Source organism: Moschus berezovskii, chromosome 9 (assembly GCF_049115385.1).
Source record: "Moschus berezovskii isolate FMDL1 chromosome 9, NW_MosBer_1.0, whole genome shotgun sequence".
In the NCBI taxonomy this organism is placed as follows: domain Eukaryota; kingdom Metazoa; phylum Chordata; class Mammalia; order Artiodactyla; family Moschidae; genus Moschus; species Moschus berezovskii.
In genome coordinates, this window is record NC_142468.1 from 26,621,706 (window position 1) to 26,638,874 (window position 17,169).

At 46.8% G+C, this 17,169-nt stretch overlaps 1 protein-coding gene across 4 annotated transcripts in view; it reads left to right on the forward strand.

Annotated features, from left to right (window-relative positions):
• The window catches only part of SPTB (spectrin beta, erythrocytic), a 127,554-nt gene that overhangs the window by 66,490 nt on the left and 43,895 nt on the right, over positions 1-17,169 (forward strand). For 3 of the 4 annotated variants that reach the window (XM_055436859.2, XM_055436860.2, XM_055436861.2), the window contains exons 3-10: positions 8,727-8,878; positions 10,329-10,502; positions 11,366-11,457; positions 12,037-12,117; positions 12,438-12,553; positions 12,933-13,045; positions 14,035-14,222; positions 15,917-16,034. In XM_055436859.2, coding sequence (XP_055292834.2) covers positions 8,727-8,878; positions 10,329-10,502; positions 11,366-11,457; positions 12,037-12,117; positions 12,438-12,553; positions 12,933-13,045; positions 14,035-14,222; positions 15,917-16,034 — 1,034 coding nt within the window. Of the gene's footprint in view, positions 1-7,026; positions 7,491-8,726; positions 8,879-10,328; positions 10,503-11,365; positions 11,458-12,036; positions 12,118-12,437; positions 12,554-12,932; positions 13,046-14,034; positions 14,223-15,916; positions 16,035-17,169 lie in introns of all 4 variants that reach the window. The other variant, XM_055436862.2, reaches the window with a different exon arrangement.

Here is a 17,169-nt window from a genome sequence, read left to right on the forward strand (position 1 = left end):
GCAGACATTTTAGTAAACATAGAAAAGCAAAATAAAGTGTCACCCACAGTCTTAACACCCCGCTATAATATAGTATATCATTAGCTTTGTTCTATGAATCTATGTATATAGGTCTACAATATTATATTGTAGTTTATATTATACAGGTAGTTTTATAATCTGAATTTTCCCTTAAAATGTAATATCTTTTCTTGTTATTTGAAGTTCTTCCACCTTATTCATATATATAAATGTGCCAAAATCATTAAATAATCCCCTGTTGAATATTTAGGCTGCTATTCTCTACTTTAATTTTTTTTTTTTATTTTCTACCTTTGAGAGCAGATTTCTAGCAGAGATAAGAGAGAGAGAGACATGAAATAGTCAAGGAATTTTATAGGAAGCCATAGCAGGAATAAATAGATGGACCACCTTACCTGCCACCTAAAAAATCTGTATGCAGGTCAGAAAGCAACAGTTAGAACTGGACATGGAACAACAGACTGGTTCCAAATCAGGAAAGGAGTACGTCAAGGCTGTATATTGTCACCCTGCTTATTTAACTTCTATGCAGAGTACATCATGTGAAATGCCGAGCTGGATGAAGCACAAGCTGGAATCAAGATTTCCGGGGGAGATATCAATAACCTCAGATACGCAGATGACACCACCCTTATGACAGAAATCTAAGAAGAACTAAAGAGCCTCTTGATGCAAGTAAAAGAGGGGAGTAAAAAAGTTGGCTTAAAACTCACCATTCAGAAACTAAGATTATGCCATCCGGTCACTTCATGGCAAATAGATGGGGAAACAATGGAAACAGTGACAGACTTTTTTCGGTGGGGACTCCAAAATCACTGCAGATGGTGACCACAGCCATGAAATTAAAAGACACTTACTCACTTACAAGAAAAGCTATGACCAACCTAGAGAGCATATTAAAAAGCAGAGACATTACTTTGTCAACAAAGGTCTGTCTAGTCAAGGCTGTGGTTTTTCTAGTAGTCATGTACGGATGTGAGAGTTGGACTATAAAGAAAGCTGAGTGCCAAAGAATGGATTATTTTGAACTGTGGTGTTGGAGAAGACTCTTGAGAGTCCCTTGTACTGAAAGGAGATCCAACCAGTCCATCCTAAAGGAAATCAGTACTGAATTTTCATTGGAAGGACTGATGCTGAAGCTGAAACTCCAATCTTTTGGATGCAAGGAGCAAACTCATTTGAAACGACCCTGATGCTGGGAAAGATTGAAGGCAGGAGGAGAAGGCAACAGAGGATGAGATGTTTGGATGGCATCGTTGACACACTGGACGTGAATTTGAGCAAACTCTAGGAGATTGTGAAGGACAGGGAAGCCTGGTGTACTGAAGTCCATGGAGTCACAAAAAGTCAGACACAACTGAAGAACAACAATTCCCATCTCAGTTCTCCAGACTCAGTTCTTTTCCCATAACCAGTGTTACCAGCTTTTCATGTATCTTTCCAGGAATGATTTTTTGCATATATTAGCAAATAGTCTATATTGTTTTTCTCAGATTTTCCCCACCATATATTGTCCCTTATTGTCCTTTTTTCCCCACCCAGTGTATCTTGAAGATCATTTGATATTAGTTCACAAGTGGGCTTCTCATTCTTTTTGCAGATATAGTATTCCATGGTCTAGACATAATTTTAATTTAACCAGTCCTCTACCGGTAGACATTTAGAGTGTTTCCAATCTTCTGCTATTTCCAAAAATGCAGTGAATAAACTGATATGTGTCATTTTGCAAATGTGTGTCTATCTGAAGGATAAATCCCTCGAAATGGAATTACTGGGTCCCAAAGTAAGTACAGTTATAATTCTGATCCATCTTGCCAAATTGCCTTTTACACCCTCTCCAAAAACATATGAATGTTTTCTCCCCCACTTCCTTGCCAACATGGTATTTTATCACACTTTTGGATCTTTGTGAATCTGATAAGTAAAACATAGTGTCTTGATGTACTTTCGTTTTACTTTTGTACTTTTAGTATGAAAATTTTCAAACATGCAAGAAAGTAGAGATAAAAATAAAATGAATTATCACCTAGATTTAAGAACTGTTAATATTTAGCCATATTTGCTTGTTTGTGTTGGGGCTGAAATATTTTTAAAGTAAAGTGAAGATTATCATGACATTCTACTCTTATTTTATCATAATAGGTTAGCATGAATATCTGAATAACAAGAGCATTTTCCACTTAGCTATAATACTGTCACTGCACCTAATAAAATGAACAATTCCCTTATACAATCTAATACCCACTTAATATTCAAATTTTCCTGTTGTCTCAAAGATGTCTTTTATCATTAGTTTGTTTAAACCAATTAAAGACTGTGTATTAGGTTTGTGTGTGTATGTATGTTTTTAATTTGTATTTCTATTATGAATAGCTTGGATAATTTTTTATACATCTAAGAGACTTTGTAATTTTTTTCTGTTAACTCTTTGTTCACGTTCTTATTTCTTTATGCTATTGGATTATTGGTCTTTTTTCCCATTAGTTTATAGATTTTCTTTACCTACAAGGTAAGTTAGCCCTTTGTGATGTGAGTTACAGATATTTTGCCTCATTTGTTTGACTTTGCTTATGGTATTTTATCCCACACAAACATTTTTTAATGCAGTTGAACATTTTGTCTTTCATTTTACGGCTTTGGATTTTGTGTTGGAATTAGAAAACCCTTCCCTACACTAACATAAAAAACATTGTACTATAATTGATTTTGGTATTTTTATGGTTTTGTTTTCTAAGTTTCAATTTTTGACCCAAATGAAATTTGTCTTAGAGTATGAGATGTGAATTTAACTTAATTTTTCCTGGATGGCCACCTAGTCTAATCAGTTCAGTTCAGTCGCTCAGTCGTGTTCGACTTTTTGCAACCCCATGGACCACAGCACGCCAGGCCTCCCTGTCCATCACTAACTCCTGGAGTTTACCCTAACTCATGTCCATCGAGTCGGTGATGCCATCCAACCATCTCACCCTTTGTCGTCCCCTTCTCCTCCTGCCTTCAATCTTTCCCAGCATCAGGGTCTTATCCAGTGAGTCAACTCTTTGCATGAGGTGGCTAAATTATTGAAGTTTCAGCTTTAGCATCAGTCCTTCCAATGAACACCCAGGACCGATCTTCTTTAGCATGGACTGGTTGGATCTCCTTGCAGTCCAAGGGACTCTCAAGAGTCTTCTCCAACACCACAGTTCAAAAGCATCAATTCTTTGGCACTCAGCTTTCTTTATAGTCCAACTCTCACATCTGTACATGACTACTGGAAAAACCATAGCCTTGACTAGGCGGACCTCTGTTGGCAAAGTAATGTCTCTGCTTTTTAATATGATGTCTAGTTGTTTATAACTTTCCTGCCAAGGAGTAAGCGTCTTTTAATTTCATGGCTGCAATCACCATCTGCAGTGATTTTGAAGCCCAAAAAAATAAAGTCTGACACTGTTTCCACTGTTTCCCCATCTAATTGCCGTGAAATGATGAGACTGAATGCCATGGTCTTAGTTTTCTGAATGTTGAGCTTTAAGCCAACTTTTTCACTCTCCTCTTTCACTTTTATCAAGAGGCTCTTTAGTTCTTCTTCCCTTTCTGCCATAAGGGTGGTGTCATCTGTGTATCTGAGTTTATTGATATTTCTCCTGGCAGTCTTGATTCCAGCTTGTGTTTCATCCAGCCCAGCGTTTCTCATGATGTAATCTGCATATAAGTTAAATAAGCAGGGTGACAATATACAGCCTTGACGTACTCCTTTTTCTATTTGGAACCAGTCTGTTGTTCCATGTCCAGTTCTAACTGTTGCTTTCTGACCTGCATACAGATTTCTCAAGACGCAGTTCAGATGGTCTGGGATTCCCATCTCTTTCAGAATTTTCCACAGTTTATTGTGATCCACACAGTCAAAGGCTTTGGCATAGTCATTAAAGCAGAAATAGATGTTTTTCTGGAACTCTCTTGCTTTTTCAATGATCCAGCAGATGTTGGCAATTTGATCTCTGGTTCCTCCGCCTTTTCTAAATCCAGCTTAAACATCTGGAAGTTCACGGTTCACGTATTGCTGAAGCCTGTCTTGGAGAATTTTAAGTATTACTTTACTAGCGTGTGAGATGAGTGCAATTGTGCGGTAGTTTGAGCATTCTTTGGCATTGTCTTTCTTTGGGATTGGAATGAAAACTGACCTTTTCCAGTCCTGTGGCCACTGCTGAATTTTCCAAATTTGCTGGCATGTTGAGTGCAGCACTTTCACAGCATCCTCTTTTAGGATTTGAAATAGCTCAACTGGAATTCCATCACCTCCACTCGCTTTGTTTGTAGTGAAGCTTCCTAAGGCCCACTTGACTTCACATTCCAGGATGTCTGGCTCTAGCTGAGTGATCACACCATCGTGATTATCTGGGTCATGAAGATCTTTTTTGTACAGTTCTTCTGTGTATTCTTGCCACCTCTTCTTAATATCTTCTGCTTCTGTTAGGTCCATACCATTTCTGTCCTTTATTGAGCCCATCTTTGCATGAAATGTTCCCTTGGTATCTCTAATTTTCTTGAAGAGATCTTATCAACACTCTATACCAAATAATCCATTTTTCCTCTTCATAGTTGAAGTACCACCTTTATCAGATGTTAAATGCCTATATATCCTTGGGACTATTTCTGTTCTGTTAATGTATCTATCCATATGATAGTATCACACAGTTTCATTATTATAACTTTATACTACAATATTTGTTAGAAGAAACACCTGGGAAAATTGGTTACCCTTTATTACTCTTCTTTTCTGAAATTTTCTTAGCTATTTTTATAATGAGTTTTCTAGTTGTTTTTCTAGTTTCTCCTCAAACTTAAATTATATATATTTTTAAATAATATTAAATATATAAATTTAGGATAAATTGACATCGTTAGATATTGAGTTTTCCTATTCAAGAATTTTGTGTGATTTTTCCATTTGTTCAAGTCTTTGGTGACCCTTTGGAGACTTTCTAGATTTATATAGAATTTGCCCGATTATTTTTAAATTTAAGCTGATATGTTTTGTCATTTTATTATCATTGGGAGTTTTCAAATTCCTTTTTCAGGAAATGATCTTCCCATCACTTCAGTGGGTCCTTTAGCCTCTAACATTAAATCTAAACTTCTTAGCTTTTCCTTCAAGGCTTTCCACATCCGATTTAAAACCTGCTTTCCATGTATTTTCTTGTTACCTGTAGCTGGTCAGCAACTCTTGAACAAGCACCACCCTTTTATGTATCCCAAGTCATGAGTCCCCACCTTCCTCCTCTGCCTGTGCAAAATGGTTTTCTTCATGAGCCCCTTCTTAAATGATCCAATTAGAAATGACCTCTCTCCTCTTTGATCCTTGACCATTTATTCTGCATGCCTTTTATCTGATAATAATCCAATGTTACCTTGTGACAGCTTTTGTATTATTAAAATGAACTGCCCTTTATCTCTTAGGCAGCTTTAAAACTATTAGTGGATCTGTGTCTTGTTTCCTCAACTAGATCGCGAGGCCTTTGGGGAGAGTAAGCCTGTCTCATGCTTCTTGCAGCTTCTGGGCCCTGCAACCAGTGATGATGGTAACATCAGTGATAACAATGATAGCTCACATTTACGCAAACTTTCTGTGTGCCAGGTAGATTTTAAGTACTTTCCATGTATGAACTCATTAGTGGGTAGATACTTGAGTTGTGTTGGGTTTATTTGACCGCAAACTAAACCTTTGAAGGGGAATGTAAAAGAAAGATCAGCTGGTCACAATACCCAGAGAGTGATTCTAGCTCGCTAGTCAGAGAGGAAGGGGAATTTTCTAGAGGAGGAGGAGGATGGCCAGAGTCAAGGAAGGGAGGGGAGAGGAACAGGCAGGAATGGAGAGGCCCTGAGCTTAATGGTTGTGGAGATGAGTATTTTCTGAGGTTCTGGTGGTTGCAAGTCAGGCCATGCTGGTAGACTTGCCCCTAGCCCTACACTGGCAGAGTTAGGGCCCCGGAAATAAGGCCTAGCCCATGGCAGGGCCTTGCTGAGGCCTCTTTTCCACAGTGGTTCCCTGCAGGATGGCCCAGGTCTCCTGGGGACAGCAGTCCCAGTGCTTGGCTGTCTCCCTGGTCTGTCCACACCCCAGGGCTCCCAGCCCGGCTTGCTCTGCACCTCCCCCTCCCTCTCCTGCACTCAGGCATCTGTGCTGAGCACCTGATGGAAGTGAGCGTGGAGCATGTTGATGAGAAGCTGCCAGGGCTGTGAGCTGATGGAAATCATCCCCACCTTGGGACCCGCCTCTCCTTAACAGTCATGAGCCTCTTAGAATATTTCCCCCATCTCAACACTACAGACTGTTTCAGGGTGCCCGGTGTCCTAGGCAATTGCACCCCAACCTTCAAGTAAAAGGCAGCCGGAGGCTACCTGCCTGAGCTCTAAACCTGCATCTCCAGCATTTAGAGGCCCCATACACTTCATTTGTTGAGAACTGGAGAGCTCTAAGGGTGGTTTACATCTGTACTGATCCATGTGCCAGGCAGGCAGCAGCCTAGAATCAAATTCCATGTCCCAGTTAGAAGCTCTTCCTTACATTTTGCTGAGCACAAGTAAACAGGTCTCAGCACCCATAATGAACTCTTTAGATTCTTAAAGACAAGAAAAGGTAAGGAAAGAAAGGACTTTGACTTTTTGAGACAGTTACCTCCTAAAGGACAAAAATTCCTTGGACAAACCCTCCACAAACGACTAGAAAGGTTAGCTTCTTGTGGAGTCGATCTGATCTCTAGGGAATGCATTGTGGCATGGGGCTGAGGCTGGCTCTGTTCTAAACATGTTCCAGCTTAAATTCAATTGCGTTCCTTCCAATATATCATCAAAAGTTTGGTTACATTTTGCTGAAGCAGACCTTGAAATCAGGGAAGGGTCCAGTAGAATAAGGGTTTTTTTTCCCTTTGAAACTTTGCCCAGAGGCCCAGAATGAATAAGCCACATTTTAATTTTATATTTGTTATGATGGATTTATATAGTCAGTTATATTTTTCCTCTTCTTAGAAGTCTTATTTAGATGGCTTCCAGAGAATTCTTTACACGTGACTCCAGAACTCATCGTATGTATAATCAAGTTTGCGTCAAGGAAGGGACTCTTTCCTGTCCTGAATGCCCCACCTCCACTCAGAGCCTGGCATCTGATGACTGCACAGTGAGCAGTTGCTGAGAGGATGAATGAGCAAAATAGTCACGAAGTGGGAAGGAACTGGATGCTGTGAGCCTCAGGAACCGCCAGGAGGATCCCCTTGAGGCCGTGCTGGCTAGGCTCCTCTTGTTGTTGTTAAGTCAGACATTTAATAATTGAAGAAGCCAGCCCTTCCACGGTTTGGGCTCAGTTGAGCCGACATTTATCCTGCTTTCACGGCGCTGACATTCCCTCCTGGCTGGACTGCTCGGAGTCTGCCCCGACTGTGACCAACCTGAGCACGCTCTCCCCAGGGACTCTCCATGGCCCAGCATACTGCCAGGTCAGCTCCCACCTGGAACCCTCAGCCGCAAGGCCCAGGAGCAGTTTGCCGCAGGCTGTTCACTAACCTGCTCTCCTTGTTTCTGTCTTTTCTGCTCCTCTTCTCTCTCTCTCTTCTGCCCTGTCCTCCCTTCTTTTTGAAGTCCCAGTCCCTGGCTTCTCTCCAGCATCTCAATCAAGCTTCCCAGCCCTAACCAAACACATACCAGCATTTATTTTACAGTAACTGTTTCAACGGAAGTACTAAGAGGTAGCCCACTTGAACTGGCAAAGCCTGGGCCAGCAGCCTGGTTTGGACTGAGGCCCATTCAGGCCGGGAGTGTCAGCTTCCCAGGTCTGAAGATGGAAAATCATGCCTGCCATTCTGGAGGCAAGAAAGAGAACTGAGTGCACAGCCTCCAGCCCAAGCCCCAGCTACCCTTCACCCAACGTGGATCACATTTTCCACGTGGTCTCATTGTCTCCTTGTTCTTCCTTCTTCTCTCCGTGCCAGCAGCTCCTTGAGGGCAGGCAGTGTGTTTTGCTTTTATGTATCAGGAGACCTGTTATAGGAGCCGGATAAACCTCCACACAGCCAGCTACAGTACAGCTCTGGAGACCTACTGTATGCCAGGCTCCAGGCTTTGGGGATATAGAGATGAACAAGAGAGACAACTTTGCTGGACTCAAGGAGCCTGCAATCTTGCAGGAAAGACAGACTTTCAACTAATTCAAGTACAAGGAGAGAGAAATGAGCAATGGAGATGTAGGGGTCAGGGCACACCAGGTGAGACCCAACCTAGGGGTCACAAAATCTTCCCGGAGAAGCACTGTTTCCGCTAACTCTTAAAGTATGACTAGGAGTTAGGTGAAAGGGATGGGATGAGGTAGAGGGGCAGAGAGAAATCCTTCTAGACAGAGGGAGTATTTGTTGGGTGAGTGGACAGGTGAACATGACATTGAAATCTGAGCTTGCTGACCCAGGGTTACAGAGCATTCTGATGGCACAGGCAAGCAGGTGACTAGGTTCGGGGCACTTTGATACCATGGTGCTGGAAGCTACTGAATGGCTGCACTCTGGTCACCAATGCTTCCCAGAGGGGAATAGAATAGATGGGATAAAATAAATATACCCACCTCCTCTGCCAGGGATGGGGCAATTCTGGGTTAAGGTGAAAAACCCTCTGGCCCCGTATCACATGGTAAATGAACTCTGCCAATCTCAGGCATCTCACCCAAGGCTCTTCTCCCCACCCAGATGAGCGGGAAGTTGTTCAGAAGAAGACCTTCACTAAATGGGTGAACTCGCACCTGGCACGCGTGTCCTGCCGCATCACCGACCTCTATAAGGACCTGCGGGATGGGCGGATGCTCATCAAGCTGCTGGAGGTGCTCTCCGGAGAGATGCTGGTAAAGCCCCTACCCTGGGCCCTGTGGCTGGTCCTGGGTCCCCTCGGCAGGAAAGACACGGGCTGGGACCTCTCCACTTCTCACAACCTGCAATAGTAATGATGCAATGTATCCATGTGACTGATTGGTTCTCTGAACTGATTCATCTAAATATGTGCTGTGCTTAGCCACTTAGTCATGCCCACCTCTTTGCAGCCCTAAAGACTGTAGCCTGCCAGGCTCCTCTGTCCATGGAATTTCCCAGGCAAGAATACTGGAGTGGGTTGCCATTTCCTTCTCCGGGGGATCTTCCCGACCCAGGGATCAAACCCACATCTCTTGTGTCCCTTGGATTGGCAGGCAGATTCTTTACCACTAGCCCTACTTGTATGTCCCAGCATAAATACAATGACTTTCCATTCAATATATCAATCAAAACTTTAGTTAATTTTGCTGAAGTGTCTCAGAATTTCTTGCTTTTTTCTAGCCACTCCCACCTCCTTCATATTGCTTCATAAGAAGAACCCTTGACTTTCTTCTCTTGGGATCTGGTTATCTTTGTCTGGCCTGCAGTGAGCTTACCCTCAGCCTCCTTGCAAAGGCTAAGACAGATCCCATTACCCAGCTGGAGAATTTGCATCCTTTGTGGAACCAGGGGGAAAGAGTGGAAGATATGGTCCTGTGTGTCCATCACTGTTACAAGTGGAGATTTATTTCAGGCCTCTCATTTGTAACTCACCCAGCAGCAATGTTGCCCCTGCAGGAGAACCAGGTCAAGGTTCATGTTTTGTTCAGTCACTTCACTGTGACCTTGGACCTACCAGGCAGGACCTTCTTTGTCTCATTTCTCCCACGTGTAAAATGATACCTGTACCTGATGACGTAAGCTAAGATACTTGGGGTTTGAATGAAAGATTCCACATTCTTCTGTTACCTTTTCAGCTCCAGGCTGAAGTTAAAGAATGCCTCTTGCCCTTCACTGAAGGCCCATAGAAAGAGTTACCACTAATTACCCTTCAGATGATGCAATTACTCAGCAATGGTGGTCCCTTGAGCTTCAGTTGAGGCCATTCAAGGGTGAGGAGGGAGGAGGTCGGATGGCAGGATGGACCCATTATCAATTGCCAAACTGAAAGCTACTCTTATTGCCAATCGCCAGTAAATAGTTCTTGAAGTGTGCCTGTAAGGGCTCAGTTAACTCCCTGTTGTGTTACTTATCTGAATGTCATCTATTACCACTCACAAAGCTCTGTTTAGACCAAGGAACGGTACTGGTACAGCCCACTTGCAAAGCTCTGGGTGCTCAAGGGAGGGAACCCCTGAACTTTGCTGAAAGTAGGGGGTTAAAACGTTGTCGAGTAGTGAGCTGGGAGGTGGAGTTTGGCATGGAGGGTGGATGCTGATGACAGGAGCTGGTCCAGGCGTGACCGTGAGGTTCTTCCCTGCCCACGGGGGCAATGCCGTCCCTCAGCCAAAGCCCACGAAGGGGAAGATGCGCATCCACTGCCTGGAGAATGTGGACAAGGCCCTGCAGTTCCTGAGGGAGCAGCGAGTGCACCTGGAGAACATGGGTTCCCACGACATCGTGGACGGCAACCACCGCCTGGTCCTCGGCCTCATCTGGACCATCATCCTGCGCTTCCAGGTGGGGAATGAGTGTGAGCGTTCATGTGTGTGTCCCCTGGGACAGTGCTTGTAGGAAGGAGAGACCTTCCTGAGCATCGCCAGCGTGCTGAAGCTGAGCGCGAGCAGCCCAGTCAGTGCCGTGGTCTTTTGAGAGAGAAGCTAGAAACTGGGAGCTGGACTCAGATCTGGCTGCTTTCGCCAGATCTGCTTTTGCCCCTTCCCCCGACATGGGTAGCTCTTTGGTTTTCTAAATAGTTTGATTCAACATTCGCAAAGACAGTACAGAAAATCTGCTGCTGTGTTTTCCAGTGAGAAGCTTTTCTCTTCCCGCCCTTGAAAGTCCAGGTCTGTTATGTAAGGAAATTTAGGAAGCCCAAGGGAAGGAAAGCAGGGTCTTCCACCTGCTGGTTTGGGGCAGAAAAAACCTAGCTGGAGGAAGAAAGGGCTGGGAGAAGGAAAATAACACTCAACAGCCATCCTAAGGATCTCCTGCAAGTGGTCTTGGGTGTCCAATCTCACTCACTGCGGGTGTGCACGATGAAATGGTAAGAACAGCAGAACCAGGGAGGATGAAAAGGCGAGAGGAGCCGCTAATCCAAACGCGACACCTTCCAACAGTCATGCCGTCCCACGGCCCTCACAGAGTCTGAGGAGGAATGAGGCCATCGTGCACTTCCTCTCAGCCTCCCCTTCGAGTTTCCGCTTGGAGCCGTCTCCTCTGACCTGGGGAGTATGGCAGGGTAGCAGGCCTCTGGGGCCGGGGCCTCAGCCTGCAGTGTGGCTGCAGGGCTGGTAACCAGAGGAGGAGAGAGGGAGGGGGGCCTTCCGGGGAGAGCTCTGGGCCAGATGCAAGTCTCCCCTCTCTTGTTCCCGTGCCCCCAGATTCAGGACATCGTCGTCCAAACTCAGGAAGGCCGTGAGACGCGCTCGGCCAAGGACGCGTTGCTCTTGTGGTGTCAGATGAAGACAGCAGGGTAGGTCCCGGGGACCAGCCGCGACCATGTCCCCACCACCCTCTTCACCCCCACCCCCATATTCGCCAGAACCATAGCAGCTTGGGCATATTCAATGCAAAGTCTACCCCGACCTGATTCTTCAGTTCAGTTCAGTTCAGTTCAGTCGCTCAGTCGTGTCCGACTCTCCGCGACCCCATGAATCACAGCACGCCAGGCCTCCCTGTCCATCACCAAATCCCGGAGTTCACTCAAACTCATGTCCACAGAGTCGGTGATGCCATCCAGCCATCTCACTCTCGGTCGTCCCCTTCTCCTCCCGCCCCCAACCTTTCCCAGACCTGATTCTTAGAGGCCCGGAATGTTGGATTCTATCCCAAAGTTGCCTGGGTCAGACCGTGGGGACTGTGGGGGTGATTGTCTCTTGGGCTCATCTGATGGGGGAGCCTCTCTGTGGGAATTAACAGCTGCTGCCTTGTTGAAGCCATTCGAGAAGGGTCAGGTCCACCCCTCTCCTGAGGTGTCAGCCCTCAGTTCACACACTTGTAGGGACCTCAAAAGAATCTGTTTCTTAGGTCTTAATGTTTCTCTTGGATGCAGCTACCCCCACGTCAATGTCACCAACTTCACCTCCAGCTGGAAGGATGGCCTGGCCTTCAACGCCCTGATCCACAAGCACCGGTGAGAAGGGGGAGTGGGCTGCGGAAGCTGGGGAACCCTTCGGGGGAGGGGGGTTTGGCTACTTTGCACTTAGTGTGTAGGTTACTATCCAAGCGCCACAGGAACGTTAAACCCACTGTGCCTGCTCCGCTCACCCTCGGCACCCAGCTCCCCTTAAATCCTGCTTCCCCACACGCTGGTGCTCGCAGCTCCCTCCTCCATCCCGCGTCCTTCTCTCACTCCTCCGGCTCAGCCACTTCCTTGCATCTGCCCAGGGTCTTTGCCCTGTTGGTGGGGGACACCATGCCCGCTGCCCTCTAACAGTCTGGCTTCATCCCCAGGCCCGACCTGATCGACTTCGATAAGCTGAAGGACTCCAACGCCCGGCACAACCTGGAACACGCCTTTGAAGTGGCCGAGCGTCAGCTGGGCATCATCCCGCTCCTCGACCCTGAAGGTGAGCCGGCGCCCACCAGACAGGCAGGGCACCTGGAGGCCTGTGGCGGTGTTCAGCAAGCCGTGGGCACAATGCGGGCCTGGTGGCCAGACCAGGGCTCTGTTCCGTCTGCTCTTCAGCTCCATACTGGCTCCGATGCCTCCCCTGCCCACTTGGGAGCCGTTGTAGTCTTGCCCTCCTTTTCCCTTCTTCCTTGCTTTGTGGTCGTAATATGGATTTCATCCTCTGGCTTAACCCGCAGCCCCATTCCTCTTCCACTCTTGCCTGTCACTTGGTACGTGTAGTTGAACTTCGTGCTGGAGACACAGGGAGATGAACCCCTCGAGCCTGACATTTCCAGCTTCTAGCTGGTCCTGAGAGCCCAACTTTCCCCTTTCAGATGTCTTCACAGAAAACCCTGACGAGAAATCCATCATTACCTACGTGGTAGCGTTTTACCACTACTTTTCCAAGATGAAGGTGCTGGCGGTGGAGGGCAAGCGAGTTGGTAAGGTACGGAGCTGCTGTGAAACCAGGGCCCCCGGGTCCCTGCTCACCGTGCACAGGCCTTGACAGACACTCCCTTTCTCTCCTAAGAGCTTTATGTGTGGACCCCAGCCATAGGAAAGGGCTCACATCACTCCCACCAACCTCCTCTGAAGCCAAGCATTGCCGCATTAATGGTTCCCAAGCTGACTTCCAGCACAGGTTGATGATCTGTCCTCAACGAGGTCATAGCTCTGAATCCACCTTCCTCCTTCAGACCTATGTCTCATGAACGTTCCCTCAGGAACAAAACGGGCTTTTACTTGTTAGTCTATTGCGGTGTCAGATCTCTCAGGCTCCCATAGCCTACCCGGGAGCCACCCCATTCTACAGACCCTCACGCTGGGTCCTCAGCTCCTGCAGGGTAGGGACCATTTCTCATCCGTCTTTGTGCACTGGTGTTGAGCAAAGGCAGTGCCTGGAAGCCTTCCATCCTTGCTGTTCAGTCGCTCAGTCACACCCGACTCTGCGGCCCCATGGACTGCAGCAGGCCAGGCCTCCTCTGCTCCTCACCATCTCCTGGAGCTTGCTCAGACTCCTGTCCATTGAGTCCGTGATGCCATCCAACCACCTCGTCCTCTGTTGCCTCCTTCTCCTCATGCCCTCAATCTTTCCCAGCATCAGGGTCTTTTCCAATGACCTCGATCCTTAATACTCATTTTTAAATAAACAGGACTTTGGCTCCTCTGGTGACTGATGTCCTGGGACAGTAGGCTTTCTAGTCTTTTACAGGGTGAGAGAGGGTGGGGAGCTGTTCCTGATCCTAAACACGGCCGGGTCCCTCCTGCGCCACCTATCCAGCCCTCTGCTCAGCAGTGGTCTTGGGCTGTGGGGACAAAGCCAGCATAAACATTCTAGGGCTTGCAAGGAGGACTACCTCGACTGTGGTCCCCATGGGCATCCTCACTGCCGTCCTCACCCTTCTCATGAGGATGAGTTATAAGGTGATTCCCTAGGTAATCGACCACGCCATTGAGACCGAGAAGATGATTGAGAAGTACAGTGGCCTGGCCTCGGACCTGCTCACCTGGATCGAGCAGACCATCACTGTCCTGAACAGCCGCAAGTTCGCCAACTCCCTGGCCGGTGTCCAGCAGCAGCTGCAGGCCTTCAGCACCTACCGCACCATCGAGAAGCCACCCAAGTAAGGGCCCAGGCACCTGGGAGGGTGGGCATCAACTGCTGAGAAACCACCTCCTGAAGGTGGGAGGGCATGGAGAAGGGATCTGGGAGGCATATCCTGGAGGTCAGAGAGCTGCCTGTCTGTCACCTGCTTCATCTTGTCTTGTCTCCCTGCTCCCAAGCTGTCAGCCTGCAGGAAATGGGCATTGAGTAACCCCTGACTCATAGCCAAAGGAAGTACTTTCTCAGATCCAGATCCCTGAGTGGGGAGCAGGAGTGAAATCTCAGGCTTCAGAATCTCTTCAAAGAACCTGTGCTGGAGACTTCCTCTTTCCTGCACACTTAGCTGCGGGTTTGTTCTCTGGTAACGACCTCTGCATCTGCAGCCCCAGAGCTCACCACGTGCGGCCTCCTTGATCATCAAACACATCCTTCTTCTTCTGTCCTGTCTGTCACTGCTCATCCATCAGCTGAGCACTTAGCCTTCCTCTCGGGACCTCTGCTCCACTGCAGTGCGTGCAGGGGCTGTGTGCACATATGCACACGCAAATACAGCCATGCGTGTATACACACACGCACACGTACATCCACGGCATTCTAGCTCGCCTGCCCTCAGCTTGTCCAGCTCTCCTGAAGTAGATTTCTAGCTCATTGGTGGTACCTGTACTTTGCTCCTCCCCTGCTCATTCATTCATGACTTACAAACAGGGAAAGGCCAGACGCAGAGTCTAGAATGTACTCTAAATAAATATCTGATTTCTGGTCTGACTCTAACCATGTTTAAAGTCCTAAATCCAATCCAGGCAATACCTCCCGTGAGTCTACCAGGCACTGCACACAGGGGTGGTATCTCTTGGCTGCCCTTGTAAGCACTTGTAAGACAATGCCTGAGGTCACAGCCTCCTTGACGTGCCTATGAGCAGCAGGTATTTGGGCTGGCCTGGGGACCTTGCTTACCAGCTGATCTGCTGCTGCCTCAAGAAGGAGGGAAAAGTTGGTAGATACTTCGCCACATGCAGAAATGGGAAAATGCTCAGTTACCTGGCGCTCTCCTGGACACTGGGTTCCAGACATCCATCCTGCTGCCATCATCCCCTCCCCCGAGATCCTCCCAGAGCCCAGCCTTTCCTCCCCCCTCAGAAGCATATGGACTTTTGGACAGTTGTCAGGACAGCCAACTCCTTAGTACTCAGGTGAAAGTTGCTTTCTGTGCAATATGTTCTTACGTGGATAATGCTGCTTCAAAGGCTTATTGACTCACTCCATAAAAACTGAGTAAAGAGCTGATCAGGAGCCTTTAGCATTTGTAGAACAGGGAAGAATTTCTTTGTATCGATTGGTAAAACTTGATACCTACAGGAATTTCCAGAACACTTAACCATTCCGCCATGGAAACAAATGATAAGCAAACACTGAAGTAGTTGTGTTTTCTTTGATTTATGTTGCAAAGACTCAACCCCTATTAGGTCTCAGTTGGTGAGTATGATAAACTAATGTTGTAACAGGTAAAACATATAGATCCTCTATCCTTTTTACTTTTTAAAAATTTTACTGAAGTATAGTTGATTTACAATATTGTGTTTCTTTTTACTTTTTAAAGAGAAATATGCTTTGCTATCCAAGCTCCAAGATGCCAGGGTTCCATGTTTACTTACGAAAGAAAAATTGCCTGTGGGAATCTCAACACTCATCACCCAACCTCTGTTTTTTCAACAGGTTTCAGGAGAAGGGGAATCTGGAAGTCCTACTTTTTACCATCCAGTCCCGGATGAGAGCCAACAATCAGAAAGTGTATACGCCCCACGATGGGAAACTGGTGTCCGACATCAACAGGGTACTGCAGCATTTTCCATTTCACGTTGCCAGTGGGTCGATACAGCTGCTGATAGAAGCACAGGGAATGGTCCCTGGAAAGGGTTAAGTCAAGCCACTCTCTGTGGTATTGTTAATGACACGGCTGGCTCTTGCGGGTGATGTCTGAGCCTAGCCCTGAGAGGTCAGACTCGACCCACCATCCTTCCATTCAGGGGTGGGGAGAGGGGCAAGATAGCAGACGGGGATGAAGAGGTACAGACTGCTACCTGTCAAAGAAATAAAACACAAGGATGTAATGTACAGTATAAGGAATATAGCCCATATTTTATGATAACTTTATATGAAGTATAATCTATAAAAATATTGAATCACTATGCTATACACCTGAAACTAATGCAGTACTGTGAGTCAGCTATACTTCAATTTAAAAACAATAAAAAAGAAAAAGAGGCAGTTGCTCCACAGCTCCAGCTCAAATGCCATGAGAATGGGGATTCAGCAGGCTTGCCAGTGGGTTAACTGAGCTTCTCCTAATGAGGGCATAGGGAATGGTTCCTGGGCAGGGGTAAGCCAAGCCACTCTCTGTGCTGTTAATAATGACCAGCTGGCTGCTGAGGGTACTATCCAAGCCTAGCACTGAGAGGTCGGGCTCTACCCACTGTCCACCAGCGCAGTCCCCTCTTCAGATGTCCAGAGTCCAGCTTATAGCGTATTCTCTGTAGAACCTGGAGGGCTTTTAGGGAATGTCAACTACTTTTAATGAAGGCGAATGAATGCCTTGTAACACTTTGGGGATTTGGAGGCCTACCACCACCTGGAAATTCCAGTGGAGTTTGTGGTGGCCATTTACTCAACAGGAATTTACTGAGCACCCACGGAGGCAATAACGCGATATGAGGCCACGACCGATTTACGGGAAGGCCAGTTTAGGGGAAGAGGGGACTGGGGGGCCATGATTAGTGCTCCCCGAATCTTCAGTTGGCTTAAACAGGAAAACTGGAAGGCTAGGTTCTGTCTGCTGCTACTGCTGCTGCTGCTGCCCCTAAGTCGCTTCAGTCGTGTCCGACTCTGTGCGACCCCGTAGACGGCAGCCCACCAGGCTCCCCCGTCCCTGGGATTCTCCAGGCAAGAACACTGGAGTGAGTTGCCATTTC